The 20,055-nt window shown below is 45.5% G+C and overlaps 1 protein-coding gene across 3 annotated transcripts; it reads right to left on the reverse strand.

The window, feature by feature from the left end:
• Window positions 1–1,835: 1,835 nt before the first annotated feature.
• On the reverse strand, window positions 1,836–19,963 carry mfn2 (mitofusin 2). 3 transcript variants are annotated; one of them, XM_060057060.1, is made up of 18 exons: window positions 19,623–19,963; window positions 16,929–17,110; window positions 15,791–15,926; window positions 15,143–15,305; window positions 14,118–14,242; window positions 13,460–13,568; window positions 13,096–13,203; window positions 11,919–12,072; window positions 11,596–11,663; window positions 11,352–11,473; window positions 11,026–11,152; window positions 9,736–9,840; window positions 7,415–7,517; window positions 6,940–7,160; window positions 6,377–6,532; window positions 5,252–5,448; window positions 4,684–4,818; window positions 1,836–3,448 (listed from the first exon to the last, which is right to left on the reverse strand). In XM_060057060.1, exons 2-18 carry the CDS (start codon window positions 17,104–17,106, stop codon window positions 3,379–3,381), a joined length of 2,277 nt encoding a protein of 758 aa, XP_059913043.1. In that variant the 5' UTR covers window positions 17,107–17,110; window positions 19,623–19,963; the 3' UTR covers window positions 1,836–3,378. The 3 variants fall into 3 exon arrangements, with proteins under 3 accessions (XP_059913043.1, XP_059913034.1, XP_059913051.1); XM_060057051.1 differs by lacking the exon at window positions 19,623–19,963 and adding an exon at window positions 19,002–19,544; XM_060057068.1 differs by lacking the exon at window positions 19,623–19,963 and adding an exon at window positions 16,156–16,238 and having other exon boundaries at window positions 16,929–17,058.
• Window positions 19,964–20,055: the final 92 nt, after the last annotated feature.

A 20,055-nucleotide genomic window follows, 5' to 3' on the forward strand; every position in this document is an offset into this window, starting at 1 on the left:
ACAGCCCGATTTAACATGCTGTGGCTCAAGTGGGGTTCTTATGCCAGACACCACAGCCAAGCACTGTTCCTCCGTCCAACTGAAAGTAATAAGTCTCAATGAGGGGCCTGGAGTATTACCGTCATAACTGTATTTAGTCTAGACACAGCTCAAAGGTTAAAGACAATAGGAAGCCGATGTAATATACACTAAAGGGCAACAGACATAAAAGGCAGACCAGCCTAAAATAAAGAAGGCCTTTCAGAGATCGGAAGTTCAGACACACCAATACACCTATTTATGTCAGACGCATTCAAAAAAGTTACTTTATATATATTTCTTTATACCATTCCCGAGCAGTCCATAGTGAAGACAAATGTAGGCTTTTAAAGGCCAATGTCAACTTGGGGTGAGAGTTGTTTAATAGAAAGTGGACGGGAGACCCCCGGAATGCATGGGCCATCAACGCATGAACACTTAGTGCCAGTCATAAAGGGTTCGCCAATGATAATATCCACAGATCCAAATCACCACAGTGTATCTTCGCTTTTTTAACACATTATCATCTGGACAGACGCCTTCGATCTGTCTTGTCACTGAAAGAAGGCCTTTGTATCAATTTTGTGGAGCTCCCAAGTGGCCGGTTTGTGTCCAACTAGACTCTCCTTGTAAGTGCGTCGCTTAATAACCCCGCCCACGGTGTATGAAATCCTCGTCTATGTGTTGAATTTTACTGTTTTCCTACCATATACAGTATGTTTCATTGTAAGTATTTTTGTTCGACTGCATTTGACCCACGCTGTGCTCACCGCCCATTGCTGCGGTCACTATGTAGACGGCTTGCATTGGCGGTTGATTGAAATTTAAGAACTTCAATAGGCCTACACGTTCTTCAGCTTTTTTCATTTTCTGGCCTATAATCGAAAGGGTAATGTATAGCCTAGAGCAGGGAAAGACGCGATCTGCCAGTGCGATAACGGTAGTGTGTAAACCAATGGGCGACGTCACTGATATTGAATCCATCCTTTTTAGTCTATGTCTGTGAATCTTCATACGAGCTAAAACAGTGAACACGGGAAAAAAAAACCTGGAATGAATGGGACCTTTAGGCTTCATTGTTATACTCTGTTATTTTAATCAAGCCTACCATGCTTCAGTCATTTTAAATGTCCCTCATTCATTCCACCAACAACGCAAGAATGTGTTAGGCCTACTTATTTTAAATATAAATCATACCAATAGGCTACTAACATCTGACTAAAGCAAAAACGTTTTTGGGATCTTCTCATCTCAGCGAGGCGAGAACCTTTCAAACAAGCAGCATCCCAATATCGCTGATTTTCGAACCAAGTCAGAATAATCGATAAACATTTATTATTTATTTTGTCGAGCCTTAATCTCCTTCATTCCCCTCCGAAGCCCATCACATTGCGTGAAGTTGATTTCAGCTTCACGAAAAAACAATGAGCAGAAAATGTTAAACGCAAATAGTAACGCGTTCACTATTTAAATGATTGTTGGTATAGTGTCGTCATCTAGTGGCTGTGTTGCCAACCTGCAGAACACTTCATTCATTACATGCAACATTTCATACATAACATATCATGTATTTTATTTTCTCGTATTTGCGACTGGTGTGTTAAACATTGTTTGATATACTTTAATTTACAGTTCTTTAATTGTGTTGATGATTTTGGTTGTGTTTTCACCAACATTGCTTGCACACACACACACACACACACACACACACACACACACACACACACACACACACACACACACACACACACACACACACACACACACACACACACACACACACACACACACACACACAATATACAAAAACATTGTAGTTGCTCCAGCATATTTAATATTTCTTTTTGCACTGACACTTATATGAAGAACAAGCATGCTGGTCTAGACAACCAATCTAAAACCAGTTGTCTCTTAGTTGCATTTCATCCGTTTTACATTTTGGAGAAAAAAAGAAAAGAAAAAAAACTAAACACCAACAAAACAAAAGCAGCAAAATGTATAAAGTGCAAGTCTTCACTCAGGAAAAGTCTAACATCAACGCTGCTAGGCACAAACCAAATCCTAAAGTTATGTGCACCTCCGAACCAAACCTTTCAAGGCGTTTTCCATACATCTTTTAAACAGGAAAAGTAGTATCAAATAAAGTGTTTCTATCACATAGTAGCAATCAAAGAAAGTCCCAGAGCCAATTTAGTTATTGGTGCGATCAAAGGTACAATAGAACTGGCCCAAAACTTTCGAGTAAAACATATTTTAAATATTAACACATCATATTGCGAGTGATCAAAAGGCTTCGATCGATTGTTTAAATATGTGGACACTTGAGCTCGGGATTCTGGGTGAACCAATACCTCTCATTGTTCTAAATCGCAAACTCTGACTCTTTAAAACTTTGGCTTGAGGGCTTCCGGAAGGACTACTTCTACCTAAACAGACCAAAGCATTGATAGGCCCACAGTCAGGCTCAAAGACAGCATCATATTGCCTGGCTTCCTCACATTCAGTCAAGGAGCACGAGTTCAACGTGAATCCGTCCCTAGATTTTCCCAAACGCCAGATAACACCATGGAGCTGACACAGGGCGTTGTGAATTTGTCACCAGTTTGAGCCAATCGGAAACAAGAATAACAACCCATTTTCCATCACCAACATTGGACTGTCTTAGTGCAGAATTATTTTTAAGCAAGCACCTCATCTTGGGTACAAATGGTAAATGAGGTAAAAAGACAAATTGATAGTGGTTGCTAATCAAGTGCCAACATTTCAGACAATTATATGCTATATATTTACCTCCACAAACTTTCTCATTTGTACCTTGACTTTCCATACAGCCAGTACACGACCCAAATGAATAAATACGACATATGCATGTGTTGCTTTTAAAAAGCAGAGCAAACCAAAACATTTACCTGCATTTTCCCAACAAAAATAACTCTTATTAGTAACTGCCGGCACATAATGTGTGTACAAAATAATGCATTAAATCAAAATGTACAAAAACATAAATTAAACATTCTACAATTCAAGAAAACAAGTGAAAGACAGCAGGAGGTGGCAGTTAATTTCCGTCTGATTCGAGCACTAGGGATAGCTGGCTCTCTAAACCAAAAGGAAGCCGATCAGATTGCAAAATGGCATCACATTAGACAATTCTTTCTAAACTCGAGTTTGAATTAAAAATGATGGCGTGAGGGAGAGGCGTGGTAGCGAGGTGAACAAGAACCAACACAATCTCTAGTGTAATCACAACGTTACAGGGGTCTTCCCACGATACACTGCCGCTTCCTCCTCCTTTGGTCTGGTGCTGGAGTCTGTCTTGTTCCCAAGACGGCGGTGGAGGCGGCTGCGGTGTAGTGTGTTTTACCGGCCTTGGTGCAGGTACTGCTGTGTGAACATGTTCAGTTCACTGTCCAGCCAGCCAGCCTTGTTCCTGTCAGAGGGAAACAGAAGAGCCGGAGGTTAGCACCAAGCAGCTCACCAACGTGGTCGGACGAACGTTCTCACAGAATTCTATCGACTACGGAATTATTACAATAGGCAGAACCACGAAAAACAACGGAGCAAACAACATGACCTGCTTGCCTACATTAACTGAGTAAGCTTTAAAGCCCAAAGGTCACCCCATTTTAACTTGAGTCCTTCAGAATACCCAATTTTTATGTATTCATGATTTGATTGGAAAACAACTCGCTCTAATGCGACTAGGTCAACGTTCAATAGCACTTTGGTAATGTGATTGATGTCGCGTGAACTTTTCTTTCCCAAACCGAACAGTGCATGTTGTGCATTCCACCGAGCAGCGGAACATAATATTCTCTGTCTCAATCAAAATGATCAGTTCTTCTTACCTGTAGCTGTAGAGTAATTCACTAGATGCAACCATCTTGTCGATGTGTTTCGCTAACGATCATAATCAGAAAATTGCATCGATCTCCATAGACCAGCAACAGTTTTAACTGCATGAATTTGTCCATTTCTTTTTTTTCGGGCCCACACACTGAGCAGAACCAAATGTTGTTCACAGCCTTCCTGGTGGTACGGTATTACCGTTTTGGACTCCCAGCTGAAAGGTGCTGGGTTCATTCCCTTAGTCCTACACCTAAAGCTGTGAACATTATTAGAAAGTTTTCCTATGGAGTTCAGCATTGAAGGCCCACCTAGAGTTAACGCGAGGGGTGCGTCCAATCGATTACAGCTTTGTTTGACACTTTAAAAGGGCTTTCTTCCGTTCTAAACTCTCTACCCACTCTCATATTAGTAGATGTTTTATGGGTAAAAAGCTCAGATCTAAAGACCTCCTAGAAGATGTTCAGTTCAGGGGGCCGTGGTTATAGTTCCTTTTGCATCACATCGTCACAACCTAATGATCGCTGCCTTTTTGGAAGCATTGGAATGCTACATATTGTGATCGTTGTATATGAGGTCATCATTTTGTAATTAATCGCGAAATGATTGGTCATTACGGGAAGATATTGCTGTGTTTGAAACAGTGACAGCATTTCTCATGAGACATGGCATTAGCCTAGTTTACAATATATTTACGTAACTTAAAAATTAACCAAACTCTCAGTCCTCTCAAAATGTCGGAGTAAGCCTGACAAAAAAATCCTATGATGCACTCTGATGTACAAAGCCCTAACAGGTCAGCGCCGTTGGGGATGTTACCGTAACAACTTGGCCTTGCTCTGCAGCGTGTCCAGCAGTTCTATCTTGTTGTTCATGTCGCTGATCTCCTCCTCCAGGTTCTGCCGCGTCACGTCCACCTGCTGACACAGCCCGGCGAATGACCCCGCCAGCTCCCTGCAGGACACACCACCGTTAATCATCATCCGGAAAACAATGACCTCAAATCAATTCCAACCATCATCCACCTTGTAGAACTCCTCACGATAGAAAATAGCTAAATCATCGGCATATACTGATTGGTCACAGCCTACGGTAGGTGAGAACAAGAAGAATTCAAAGCAAGCGTTGATGCTGTTTCTATCACGCGATGAGCACAAAACTGGAAGAATATGATTTTTTTAAGTCAAAATACATTCATATATAGTCAACACAAAATAAATCCTCATTACGGATGAGTCGCTAGTGCCTTCCGCCATCTTGGAAGGGTTTAGACCAAACACTGCGATTCCCACGTCATGCTTTTTGGGCTTTTCCTGCACATCCGAACCCGATTCTTCAAACATTGCACAGAGTTCGTACGTCACTTAACGCCTTAAGACAAACTCACTGCTGCACTTGGTGGCTGCAGTTGGATCCGGTGTAGCTGACGATGAGCTGCAGCTTCTCGCTGGCGTACTCCACAAACTGCCTCTTGAAGGCCCGCTCCTTGGCCTTGGTGGTCCAGGTGAGACGCTCGTACACGTACATCAGGCCGTACATGCCCACCGACAGGGCGATCAGACGCCAGCCCACCGCCTTCCAGATCTGGTGGGGGGGGGGGGGGGGGGGGGGGGGGAAGCGGAGGAGGGGTCGGGGGGTTAGGGTGAGGACAGACGAGAGGCCTGCAGGCTGCTTGGATGAGAGAGGCTGAGGGCAGCGGACACTCCCAGCCACGTGGTTATTTGGGAAATAATCTGATTGTGATTGTAGAGTAGGGCTGGGCGATTAATCGAATTTTGATCGCGATTACGATTTTAGCGTCAAACGATCAGAAAATTAACATAATCGAGTTATCCGATTTTTTGTTAATTATTATTTTTTCTTTTTTAATGATTTATAGAAAGGTCAGAACAGCTGGACACATATCTGTATATCATTTTAGATTGGAACATTTTCTTTTTGACCATTTTGTGTATTTTTTTAAGGCGTGATTTCAAAGTTCTCAGTTACAACGTTTTTTTTGGGAGAGACATGGTGAATAAATACAACACGTTTTCAGACTCAAAGATAATCGTTTGAATAATCGTGATTTCAATATTGACCAAAATAATCGTGATTATGATTTTTCCCATAATCGAGCAGCCCTATTGTAGAGTATGGGATTTTTCTTTCTTGAAGTTCCTTTTGTTCTGTATTATTCACTGAACACAAGCAATAAATCATTGTATAGTCTGACCAACACAACATTGGAAGCAGTCAACATTTCCGTTAGGCCAGGTCTATGTGTGGAGATGAATTGATATAACATCTTTATTTAATTATTGAGTTGTACGAGAAAAATAAATACGCATCTTACTGATCTCGTCAGTTACAAAAAAATAAAAAGAATGAATTCAATTAATCGTTCAGCCCTAATAAACACACATGGATAGAAGCACAAGGAAGAACGGCGAATTCCAAGCACGAGACTCAAGTGATCCATTGGCATTGATAACTGAAGCTCAGTGTTTGAGTAATGATGGCTGCTGCTTACCACGCCCCCGACCACGATGATGCCCATGGAGGTACGGGAGGTGAGGGAGGCCAGGCCGGTCACCATGGAGACCATCAGCTCCTCCTGGGTCATGGAGCCCTGGGGGAAGGGAGGCATGCTGGTGCTGACGGGCGTCAGAGCCAGGGGGCGGGGCACCTGGCGGAGCGAGAGAGAGACGACATCACTATGACATCGCATACTTTAGCCAATCACAGGCCACTGTTAGAGGTCGGGAAGGGGGGGTTGTTTCTGTTGATGCCATGGCGTCAGCTGCCCTGCTTCCAGATTTTGAGTTAAAGTAGTTAAATTAACTAAATAATTATAGAGGTCAAGAAAGGACTTGTTTATCATAGAAAATCTGTAAATGTTCGTATGTAGACATATGTACGTAGGGGGCGTTCAGTTGGTTGCAATCTGCAACCTCACCACTTGACGGCACTGAATCCTTCACATGCACTATTAAGAAAAAATTTCAAAACAATACAAAATTACATTTAAAATACAAAGTTAACAAAAGACAAATTTGAGTATAATCCAGGCTCCTGGGACCCCGGGCCTCCTACCTGGTCGTTGTACCCCATGAGGGCGCGCCGCGTGTTCTTGGGCCCCAGGAAGCGGTTGACCAGCATGGTCCAGCCCATGGAGAAGTGGAAGCCGATGTCCTCCTGGAAGTCGCTGCAGAGCTTGTCGCAGGCCAGGTCGTAGCTGAGGCTGAAGCACTGGCGGGGGACCAGCTTATCCACCTGCTCCCTGACCGGGGCTGGCAGCAGGGGCTTCAGACCCTCTGGGGAGGGGGGGGGGGGGACAAGGGGGGGTTGGTTATCCTCTTTGGAAGGTAATGGACAGATGGGGAAAAAATAGCATTTTCATTTCGATTTCTATAAAGCAGCAAATATTGCTCTGAAAAAGATAATTAGGATAGAAATGATGAAAGAATGGATTAATTATTTAATCACAGATGTTGACAGCATCCTCCTCCCTGCCGCTAATAAAAAGTGTACTGGTGAGTGTTTGCTGATTACACGGAGCTGTCCGTACCGTTCATCTCAGTCTGGGTGTTCTGCAGGGCGTTGGTGATGCCTGCGGAGCATCTCTCTGACATGTTCCTCCCCAGACCCTCCTCGATGTGTCTGTGGAGCTCCTGCAACACAGCACCACCACATCAGACACCACACATCAAACCACCGGACTCACTGAGCATAGGGTAGAGCCTTTGAAGATTAATTGAATCACAGTCTTTTCGTGACCTAGTTGGATCAAAATCAAAATGGTGTTATTCATCTCTTCCAAAATGTGATTATTATCCGAAACAGCAAATCACCTAGCCAATCAGAAACATTGATGCAACGAGTCAAACAGAAACAGCGACCCACCTATCCAATCGGAAACAGAGAGCAATAAGCCTGTGTTTGGTTGGATCCTCACAGTGTGATTCCAGTGCTATGCTCCTCTTTAACAGAGAGCCAGGTCTTACATAACCCGTCACCAACAGGGTTCAGGGTCTGAGTGCTAGGCCTTGGATGAAGCCCAGGGGGACTTGGCTGGCGGCTGGATAGTGGATCTGTGATCTATGTCTGCACAAGGCAGATTTAAGCTGCTGTGGTTTTAGCACAGAGAACCATGAATTTTCAAAATTCCTGATTTAACTGGTTTGAAAAGGAATGCGCCCTCTTCACCAATGGCCATCTTGGTTCTAAACCAAGAGGCAGGCATGACTTCCTGTCTGTGAAGCCCTTGCGGAAGAGACTAACATCTAGGTCCTGTAAAGGCCTATAGGTTGTTCGCTCTAGCTGGATGCAGAAGGACACGACTGCAAACAAGGTCAATGGGAAAAAATATTGTTTAATTTTCGTAATACCAAAGACAATAAATGTTTCCCTCTTTCTGTTCAGATCTTAGTCTAGTCCATCTCTGAATTATCTGGGAAAATCCCTGTAACCTATTGCCCAGCAAAGGCTTCCTTTTGCCCAGCAAAATTCCTAATCATTTGGCTTCCTTTAAAGGGTACATCTGCTCTCTTTGAATAATGATGCAGCTTTCATGCAACGGTGTGAAACCGTCTTAAATCACTATAACAAAATGATCTGGTCTGTACTCGAGAATGCATCCATTAAATCCAAATCCATCTACATATTGTATGCCCCTTTAGAAGCCTTATCAGTCCTTGGTTCCAATGCGTCATGAATAAATTGCCATGAAAGAATAAAAACAGTCATTGTTTCTAATGATTGTTTACAACGTCATTACACTGAGGTACAATGTTAGCAGTGTCTGGGGTGTTTTAGCAGACTGTTTCAGGGCGTTGGTATAAGGACTATGCGGCCTCAGAGTTGAGTCATCGTCTAGACATCTAAAGAGATAAGTAGAGAGGTTTGAGACAGCTGGGTGTGTGAGCTTCATGTACCCACAGGCTGAGGTCAACACAGTTGTGTTCATTCTTCCATACTGGGTACGGCCAACAAACTAGTTCCTAATAGGCGAAACAGCCTTTTCCCTTATACGCCTGTCAAGAGAATTAGGGCTGCAGCCATTCCCTACACTGTATCCATTCATTATGTGGTCAATGACATTTCCTAAATAATCTCGTGCATATATATACACACACACACAGACGTGTAGCACCTGGAAATACCCCTTTAAAAGTATTTTGGTTTGTTTTGTGGCATCCCGCCACATAAACCTCGGCCTGGACGGGCCCGAGGGACCGTGAGGGACGGGATATACCACCCCCACCCACCAGCCGGCGACAGAGAGCATCCCTGTCGCCTCCCCAATCAGGGTGATTGGTGGACACCTGGCCGGTGGCAGAGGAGCCATCTTAAGAGGAGGTCCAGGACAGCACAGCACGGCACGGGAGCAGGAAGGAAGTGCTCGTGGCAGCGAGAGAGCCTAGAGGCCCACGGAGGCCCTAGAGACCGCGTCTCCTTCATGGTTTGATTGTTTAAGTTAATTGTTAAATAAATGCCTGCAATGGCTAAAACCCCAATGCCAAGCGTGTTTTGTCCGTGGAACCCGGCCCAACCGAGCACCGGGTTACCACAGTTTACACAAAAAAAAACAATTTAATTTGTTTTCTGTTTAGTAATGCATTGAAGAATATAGATTTATAACAATTTAGTAATTCCGTCATCACACCAGTAGATGGCTACATGAGTAGCGAATTGTTGTTAAAAGAAGTTTCAGGTTGTAGTTGGAGCTGTTTTGTGATGAAGCCTTGTGATGAAGTCTTGCTGGTGAAGTAATTAAACTGAACTAAAATACACGACTAGTCCCATCGTTGTTGGAGTGGTTTAACAGACGCGCCCGCGTGTGTATGCGCATGTGTGCGTGTGTATAAGCGTGTGTGTGTGTGTCCTTACGTTCTTGTAGACCTTCAGCACCACGGGGGAGGGGTGGAAGTCCATGTGGAAGTCGTCCACCAGAACATACAGCCTCCGGATCTCCTCTGCCATGGCGTTGGACACCTAGCCCCGTCGAGACACAGATACAGGGCCCCGGTGTGAGACACAGCCCTGGTGCTACTGGGTACAGGGCCCCGGTGTGAGACACAGCCCTGGTGCTACTGGGTACAGGGCCCTGGTGTGAGACACAGCCCTGGTGCTACTGGGTACAGGGCCCCGGTGTGAGACACAGCCCTGGTGCTACTGGGTACAGGGCCCCGGTGTGAGACACAGCCCTGGTGCTACTGGGTACAGGGCCCCGGTGTGAGACATTACCCTGGTGCTACTGGGTACAGGGCCCAGTAGCACCAGGGCCTGGTGCTACTGGGTATTGTGAGACTCAACCCTGGTGCTACTGGGTGCAGGGCCCCGGTGTGAGACTCAACCCTGGTGCCACTAGGTGCAGGGCCCCGGTGTGAGACTCAACCCTGGTGCCACTGGGTGCAGGGCCCCGGTGTGAGACTCAACCCTGGTGCCACTGGGTGCAGGGCCCCGGTGTGAGACTCAACCCTGGTGCCACTGGGTGCAGGGCCCCGGTGTGAGACTCAACCCTGGTGCCACTAGGTGCAGGGCCCTGGCGTGAGACACAGCCCTGGTGCCACTGGGTGCAGGGCTCCGGCGTGAGACACAGCCCTGGTGCCACTGGGTGCAGGGCCCCGGCGTGAGACACAGCCCTGGTGCCACTGGGTGCAGGGCCCCGGCGTGAGACACAGCCCTGGTGCCACTGGGTGCAGGGTGTGCCACATTCGTGCCCCTGCCTGCGAATCTCAGATAAGCTAAATCAGTCTAATCATCTAACAAGTCTCAAAACTCATTTGTATGCAAAAGCTTTCTACAGTATTTGTATTATTTTAACACATTACTTTCTGCCTTTTGCTCTATTTTATGGTGTTTATTTCTTTTTCTTTCTTTTTTTTTTCTGCTCTGTGAAGCACTTTGTATTCCTGTTTCGAAAAGTGCTATACAAATAAAGTTTATTATTATTATTAGCCCGGCAGATACTGGTGGAAGGTTGAGTTTGTTACTGGTTGAAGTGTATCCATCTAGCTGTCCCATTGTTGAACACAGTTTAGCGCATTATTCTGTATGTTGTTTGCTCGTTGACGGGCTGTATTGTGTACTGTGTGGCGAATGTACTACAGACACCTTGAACAAACAGTTTTACTCTAAAGGTTTTCGGGGTGTATAAAGCATGGGTGTCATGCTCACCTGTCTCTCCACCTCCTCTGTGATCTTCTTGATCTTGGCCTTACAGTCCATGCTCAGCAGGTCCAGCTGTTTGTCTATGAACTCCATGCGGTCCTGCCGGTCCTCCCGGGTCTCCATGCAGTGGATCCTGAAACACGTTACATTATTTCATTTTAATCCAACCTTCGAGAAAGTCTGATTGAGATTCTGTCCATCCTTTACCAGCATCCTCCTGTATATCTTAAGGAGCATATCTATTCACGTACATTATATAATTATTATACATGCTAAAGTCATGAGACCCGACACTGTCGTCGCCGCCATGGCAACAGAGTGGCGTGCGCTACCTCTGCTCCTGTGTGGCCACGTGCACAGAGTCCATGATGAGCCGCAGGGCCTCGGAGATCTGCTTGGCCCGCACGGTGTGCTGCTCGAACTTGGTCTTCACCGCCGACTGGGAGATGCACTCCTGTGTAATGCGCAAACACACACACACACACACACACACACACACACAATTTAACTGTAAATCCTGTAAGCTACTGAAGGAACACAGAAGAAGGATAACCTCAGGATGTGTCTAGGCCTCACCTCAAAGCGTCTCTCAAAGTTCTGGAACTCAAACATGCGGGCCTGGAACCCCTCGGCTAGGGCGCCACCTGAGAACACGAAGGACACCTGTTGACCGGCCGTGTGCGTTACCTGCATCCACGTATTATACCTGCACGTTCAAGGGGGGCGTCTCCAAACAACATGTCTATATGCCCCAGTGCAGCCACCATCTGAGATGCAGCACAGCCCCAATTTAGCATTTATATTATTTTGGAACGTGCAAGAAGCGGTTGCTTTTGTTATCAGGCGATGTTGACCCCCCCCCTCCCCCCTGAGCTGATGGGAAGGCGGCCTAGTCTGACCTGCTTCGGGCATGCCCTGGGCCTTCTGGATGCGGGCCTGCAGGACCTCTTTGGCGGACACGAAGAAGATGCGGTCGCTGGCCTGGGCGCGGTCCACCACACCCAGCTCGTCCACCAGGAAGCTGCTGCAGCGGTCCATGTGCTGCCGCCGCACCTGGAGGGGGCAAGGGTCGGAGGTCATCAGGTCAACAGGTCAACCAGCACCTTCTCATTGTAGCCCACGGTGGAGATATACATATAGTGATGACAATAGCTCATTTGTTTTGTGTTTTGTCTCTGGCTTTAGACAAAAACATCAATTTTGTCTTTCTGTCACTGATACACAATATTATTAGCTGGGAAAACCATCCATGATTATATCATACTGTGTAAACACTATGTTTACCCGTTAAAAAACATCTAAATAAAATCTAAATGGTACGGTGTTGATGCATTTAAACATGTGCAAGCTAAAAAAAATTGTTCAGTTTATAAGTATACTCAGCAGAACACAATAAATGCTTGAACATGACAAGATATATAAAACACCTTGACTGATACCAGCTCAAGTTCAACAGCCCAGAAGTCCCCACATTCTGGGCACTTCCTGCCCGTCAAAGTGTTCTGCTGATCCGATCATTAGTCGATCCTATTAACACTGCTGTCAACCCACACACCTTATCCCATTGGTTCTAAGCCTGGCTTGTCGCAGCAGGTAAGGGGGCGGCAGTCAAACTAAGTGCATTCATTTTAACAAGGTAAAAAAAACTTATAAATCAATAATAACAAATAAGAGTGATCATGGGTGTCAACGAGGTGTGACCCAACACGCTCTGACGCGTTACAGATTCCAGATTGACAAGTTGTGAGAAAGGGAAAGGTGTATGTGGGAAAGTGACTCGTTCATCAACCGAAGCAATGAGGTAGCCATGCAGTGCAGCATGAAAAGCGACAGCAGGGGACAAGGCTTACTAAACAATAGTTGACACCTGAACTGAAGCCAGACAGGTTTATCTTGATCTCTAAAGTACCCAGGCTTCAACGTGATCAGAGCGGCCCTGATGGGACAGGTGCTTCACGTGGTTACTTTTTATAAAAGTAATCACGTGATTTTACAATCACGTTAATAAATAAAACCAGCTTTTGGGTCATTGGTTAGTCTGGTCCTGAACTAGACGTGGATGGCCGTGGTACCCACCTCCTCCATGTACTCAGGCTCTGAGGCGGAGGCGTCCCAGCGGTTGTTGAGGATGAAGATGTTGGGGCTGGACAGACGCTCGTTCACCTTGTGGAAGAAGAACTTCTCCTACAGAAGGACACACACACAGGGCGGTATAGGTTGTAGACAGGTCTGTATGCAACCAGATGCTGAGTGTAATAGGTGGGAGGGAGGGTATAAACAGAGGTTGAGGAGGGCCATATTAATTATCATAATTATAATAATATAAACAATATTAATCACAATAATTATTGAATATATATATATATGAATTTTTTTCCTTACACTAGGTTTTGGTGATGGTGATATGTTTCCCCATTAAGGAGTCACTGTCTTGGCTCACCGTTTGCATGAGGGTGGACTCCGAGTTGGCCACCAGTACGAAGACGTCAGCGTCCAGACAGAACTTATCAATCCAGCTGTCGAGCTCTGTGGTCACGTCAATGCCCGGGCTGTACACGCAGAGGATACCAAAGAGGGAAGCATTAGCTAGAGATAAAGCTACAGGAGTGAAGCCTACAGGAGACCAGGGAGGTTAGCACTAGCTACAGCTACAGATACATTAAGGAAGTGTGAAGGACACCTTGGTGGTTAGCACTAGCTACTACTAAAGCTATTTGAAGGAAGCATACAAGGGTTTGGATAACCGAATTATCATTCATTCGTTTTGGATATTCAAACATTATTTGAAATTGCGGTAGTACTTTGACAGCTGCCGTCCTGTGGGGGGATACGCAAGCCCCCCCGGCCACTAACCCTCCCGGTCATCAGGGGGTGTTAATCGCTTTAGAAGGGTTTCAATATGAACGTTGTTCGAACAAGTCCAAAAGACACCCAACAGTTCTATCTACTAATAATAAGGGGTTGGTTATTTAGTAAACATGAATAGAACAGCCAGACATTTTTTTCTTTTGATGGCGAGCTGTCCCCAACAGCGCCTTGGTGATTAATCCCCGGGTAAATAGCACCAGTCCTGCCGTGACATGCGAGTGCGTCCTCACCTGTCCACCAGGACCAGGTCGTCCCTCAGCAGAGCACACTTGGCCTTGGGCCACATGACACACACCAGGCTGCCTGCGTCCAGGAGCTCGTCCTGGTGCAGCGCGTGGGCCAGCTGGTTCACCGTCTGGAAGGCAAGGAAGAGGCATATAGAGATCTAGACATACAGACACGGAACGGGTACTAAAAGGTTCTACGACATCGATGTATGTCACAAACCACGCAATCAAACCCCAAACGGCTCAGTAAGTGACATATTTTCAATGGCCGTTTGTCCACAGAGGGTACGGCACAGCAAACCGCAACAGACTCGCTCTTAAACTCTCTTGTGTGCAGTGGTGTAGTGTCATTTTTGCCATAGGTGAAAATGACACTACACTACACTCAGAGAGAGATCTTATAGATTGTTACCTTAAAGGTTGGGTATGGAATTCTATTTTTTGGCCATTTTTGCAAAATTACTTGAAATCCTTATCATAAACCACTTACAGCCACTGAGTTAAAAATACTGACATGAAAATTAAAAAAGTCAATCATCTGTGGAACGGGCAGGGCTCGAAAAACTCCAGCCAATGATTTCCAGACCCACCGAGTGGCATTGGACAGTAAGTACGTCGATCAAACGGTCGTACTGCACTCCCCCTCCCCACGCGACCCCTTCGTGCACGTACTCAAAGCTCGTGACCCAGAGCAAGCTTCTGTTTGTTGTTATCCTGCGGTAGCTACTGGAGCTAGCTAACTAGCTAATGGCTCGCTCTTGCGCATCTGTGTTCGCTCGTGCATGATTGCGCGTCCATGTACTAGGAATGGGTGGAGTCAGAGTCAGCGTTGAAAGAGAGGGGGTAGTACCATTTGAGTTGTGTATTTTCAAAATCTGCTGGCGGTTAACAAATCCCATACCCAACCTTTAACATTTACTAAAAACTCCCCTCAAAACTCAAGTCACCTCAACCCCTCAACTCAAGGCGTTGCTCAACGTTGTTACTGTTCCGTGTTGCGTGTGCCTCCTACCCCCCGGGTGTCTCACCTTGATGCTCTTCCTCTCCTCGGAGCCCTCTGTGAGCAGGAACGACTCGTTGCCGTCCGTGCCCTCAACCCTCAGGAAGCAGTTGGTGGTGTGACCGATCCCCGAGGGGAGCACCTTGTCACACAGCATGGCGTTGATCACCGAGCTCTTACCGTTGCTCGTCCTAGGGGGGGGCAGCAGACAGTGGTGGGGTTAGGCTGACGCGTATCTGGAACCAACCTTCACACCACTGGAGGTCTCCCTCAACACTTCCTACTTTGAAATATCAGAATGTAATCGGTTTTTGAAAGTATTTATTTAACCCGTGTATAATCAGTAAGAGGACAGTTCCTGTTCCTCGTGTCCTAAAATACAACAAAACAACATACTACAGATTCATTTTACCTTCAAATGCTTCTGATACTACATTTTCTGTTAGATGATTCTCTCATTAATTGCTGTATTTCATTGATTCCCTTCAGAAGGTGATTCCTGCCTATGTACAGCACTCTGAATGGACTTTGTGTTTGTAAGGTGCAGTACAAATAAAGTTGCCTTAAGCCATCGCGTGTAGTGCGTTTGATAGGGAACATAAAGGGTAAAGTCTGCAAATCCAGCACGTGCTAGATGTGGTTAGTAGGAACCGAGCGCCAACAATCGGGGACGTACCTGCCGAAGAAGACCACCTTCATGTGCCTGCGGGCCAGCACCTCCCCGATCCCTGCGACCTTGGCCAGGTAACCCCGTACCTCCTGCACCTGCTCCTCCGTGGTGACCGGGTCCAGCTCATCGCTCTTATACGTTTCTGAGGAACCAACGAAAAACACACAAATTAATAAAACATTGATTCATAGCTACAATTAACTGACATGGCCTCCCATTGGTGGCAGTGCTTTCTGAAGTGACTTAGAGCGATCACATGACTTGAAAAGACCGGGATGATGACATTGAGACGACATGAACGCAACATGAACGCAACATGAACTTAGCTTGACCGTAACATAACCCTGACATGAACGAGATGGGACACTTGCCACGACAGTTGTGTCGTTAAACTCCAATAGAAATCAACTGTTGAATCTCGGGGCCAACGTCAATCTGCAAACTACCATGCAACCTGAAGCGAACAGTGCTACTGGTTACTGATAAAGGTAGAGGAGCAACGTCACCAATGGTCTCGGTAACCAGGAGCCACATGTTGGTCACGTCTGCATAACCTAACCCACACGCCACTGGGGCCGAACACATGACTTGCATTTTAGCCAAAGGTAATGCAGACAAACAGGCGTGTGCATGCAGAGCGTGCACTTTCACCTCGAAAAGGAATGTGTCAAACTGTTTAAAAACAACAAACTTTATCATACATTATCTTTACTTACACACAGGTTACAGAAGGTAGCGTAATAACTTGCTGGAATGTGAGTCATTAGTGGACAACTGGTACGCTAACATACCAACATTCTATTGGTATGTTAGCGCAGCAGAGCATCAGTGCCTTCAGCTGTAATTTAAGTCAGAGTGGATGGGCAAGTAACACATAACGATAGGAGTAATGTTAGGACAGACGCAATCTATAAAGTTGGGAAATGTCTACAGAGCACAAACAATGGCGATGATGGATTAGATAAGCGAGATATCAAGAGAGTGAGCGAGACAAACAGAGACAGAGATAGACAGACAGAGGCAGAGAGCAATAGACAGACAGAGAGAGAGGGAGACAGAGAGAGAAAGAGAAACCGAAGAAAGAGAGAGGGGGCGAAAGGGGGAAACAGACAGAGAGCGAGTGAGTCGGTGAAGTGTGAGGTACCTTCCAAGAAGGAGGAGCTCTCCTTGATGTAGGCTCCCAGCTGCTCGAAGATGCCATTGATCTTCTTCTTGGCCGTCACAAAGTGCTTGAGCGGGGATGCGTTCACCTCAGCCATCAGTCGCTTGTCCTTCTTACCGTGGATGGAGTTGGAGTTGGGCCTCGGGAACACCAGAGACATGACACTGCAGGTGGAGACAGAGCCAGAGAGACAGAGACAGAGAGAGAGAGACTAAAATAAACATCAACACAGCAGCCTTGTCCCTCCAACTGAATACTGAACACAATATGAGTGAGTGGAAGGGGATGTAGGAACTAGTTTTCCCAGAGGAACACAGAATGAAGGCATACTGGCCATACTGGAAACCTTCCTGAAATTAGCATAAGATATGAGTGAGAGAATACGACCAGGATGACTCAGAACCCAATTGGTCAGTCATTAAAGGAAAAGCTTTTAAAGTGAAAAATATAGTCTGAAGTGAGCCAACAGTAGCACAGTGGAATGGTCTTGAATCGACATTTTGATTCAAAAAAATAAAAAGGTCATTACAAAATGAAAATGGAGGTATATGACGACGAGATGTTGAAAGACAGTGTTGATGACATCATCCCAGAGTGGGGGGCAGTTATACCAAATCCAGAGGTTCCAATTCCAAGGTACATTTCTACTGTTCGTCAACTAGTACCTTTCGCCCTATGAATCAACCTGATAGGGCGAGTAGCGATCCATTCTGAAAGTTAGGAATGTGTCTGCTTGAAAAGCAAGGTGGCAGGACCAGCAGCAGCAGTCATGAGTGGAGGTGGACAATGCATCACAAGCCCCCCAGGGATGATTCTGGATCCCCGGTTCAAACAAACAGCCTGCCAGAGAGAGCCTGCACGCGTACAAGGAGAGCGTGTCTTTGTTAAAGCCCCAGGAAAGAGAGAGAGGTGGTGGGCTCTTGCTCTTGTTGGCCAGCAAACTAGGCACATCTGTGTCGCGTCACAGTATTCGGAAAACCTTCAAAGAGTCGTGTGGGCTTTATATTATATTGTGTACCGTTTTAAGTTTTACAGCTGCCTATGGTTGTTGTAAGGTTAGAAGATCTGTGACTGGACAATTAGTTAACATCTAAAATAATTTGGCTCATAATTCTGCTCCATAAAACAACATAAATTGAATTAACTGCAATATAATTAGTCAGTTTAAGTTTCAAAGTTGAGTATTCATAACTGCTCATGCTATATTACGAGGTCAGGCTAGGGTGAGAAGAAAAACAGTGACCTGAAGATAAGTGCACAGTGTGTCAACCCGGGCTGAAATGTCACCCACTGGTCCTCAGCCATGTTTCACTGTAGACAGGCCAGAGACCCACGGTCGTACGTGCAGTACTACCTCAAAGCCCTGCCAAATGACTAGCATACCGGGATCTCTGTCGGCTCATGGCTGTGTGACAAAGTGTCCGGTGTCCCTCTCTAACATTTAGTCATCACGAAACCATGAAGGTATAAAGCTCTGGATCCAAAATGTGTTTTTCTATCATCAGAACCACCAAGAGACGGCTGCTTATACAACCTCAGGTTACACTAAACAGCCAGTTGTCCCACTCACTGTTCACTGGCAGTTTCTAGTTAGTGGTATGCATGTAGTAGCACCACTGAAACGTATGCCATATACAATACAAAGGGAAAAGAATAATAAAGTAATAAATAAAAATATCCAGTCTTCATGATCTCATAGCTATGACATAACATGTCAAAAGTAATGTCAATGAAGCAGTGCAATTCCTATAATAAAATACTTTATTGGCTGAAGAATATTGCCAAAGAGATCATTTTAAAAAGGTAAGCAAGGATAAGATCTTATACAAGGTCAATCAACTTTTACTAACAAATCTGTGTATGTATTGTCAGATATGAAGAACAAATGCAGGTTGAAATTATGTGACTGACGACGCAAGTTTAAAATAATCTTTCTGAGGTGTACAGTACACAGGTACATTAGTCATCGGATCATCCGCAACATATCCATTCAGTCAGCATATATAATCAAACAACGAATGCTACGAAGGTTATGATCTTTGTATCAAAGCTTACCTTTTCTTTTTACGGTCAGCCCTTACACAGAAAAGAGGTGTGATCCGTAGGTAGGACAGAGTGTGGCCGGGATGTCTAACACAATGCAGACATTGCGTGTAGCCCCTCGTTCGCACTATGACCTTTCACACAATTCTAAGTTCATCCAGTTTGTAGCTTGACACCGGACTGAAGTCCTTCTTAAATCAAACCACAGTAGAACTTCAGATAGTCCACGTTCAAAAGAGAACACAAGTGAAGAACTGAAATAAGAACAACCGAAACGTCAACTAAATAAAATCCGCTGGAGATCAACATAAACCGGTATGAAGGGCATGCCTAGTACTGTCAGAAAGTAACTGAACTGTCTTCTCCCAAAAACGATTACAGATATCCTTTTGTCACGGGCTAGTTCACGGTTCATCTACGACGTGAGAGAAAAAACGGGATTCGCGGTTGTTATGTAAGCGAGTAGACAAAGTAGTGTCCAGCAGAAGGGGCATGACAGGCAGGCACTAACGTTAAGCCACACAGCGAGCTAACGGCTAAGCTAACCGGCTAGCCGCCCACCCCTAAGCTACTTCCTGTTATCCTGATCGTGACTAGCTCATCCTTCACCAGTCATTCAAGACCTAGGCTTACCGTGGATGGACGAACTGGTTCACACACAGCGTGCTCGCATGATGGTCCTTCAAACTCTGTCCTTGGTGGGACGTTATGGGTTCAGTTCACTGGTTTCCCAACACGTATGTTACATATCACAGTTGGAGCGGGCATTCGCAAGATTGCTCACAACACGCTGGCATACGTTGAAGTTACGTTTAAGTCTACGACAGTTCCTCGATACGCAAGTAAAGAAATATATTATGTGAATGACAATAGCTAATTAATTTAGGAAGTCGCGGTATTATGTCTTCTGCACAGACTTTGGTCTTCTGCCTGGCTGGCGCTGCGTCTTCTTCGTGCAGGAGACGCACTGACAGGTCTAGAGCTGTGTATGTCTGCCACCTATTGGACAGTTAGTGTAGCGACATTATTTTTATTATCAGGCCAAACTTGCTCAGTGTGGGGGACC

This window comes from Gadus macrocephalus, chromosome 1 (assembly GCF_031168955.1).
Source record: "Gadus macrocephalus chromosome 1, ASM3116895v1".
Lineage (NCBI taxonomy): Eukaryota > Metazoa > Chordata > Actinopteri > Gadiformes > Gadidae > Gadus > Gadus macrocephalus.

Excerpts from the sequence above, each read along its gene's own strand:
- mfn2 (XM_060057060.1), bottom strand. The coding sequence starts at position 17,106 with ATGTCTCTGGTGTTCCCGAGGCCCAACTCCAACTCCATCCACGGTAAG. Across the intron at positions 9,841-11,025 it reads CAGAGGAGGTGGAGAGACAG|GTGTCCAACGCCATGGCAGA; the intron begins GTGAGCATGACA and ends CGACGGGGCTAG. Across the intron at positions 7,161-7,414 it reads CACCCAGACTGAGATGAACG|AGGGTCTGAAGCCCCTGCTG; the intron begins GTACGGACAGCT and ends CCCCCTCCCCAG.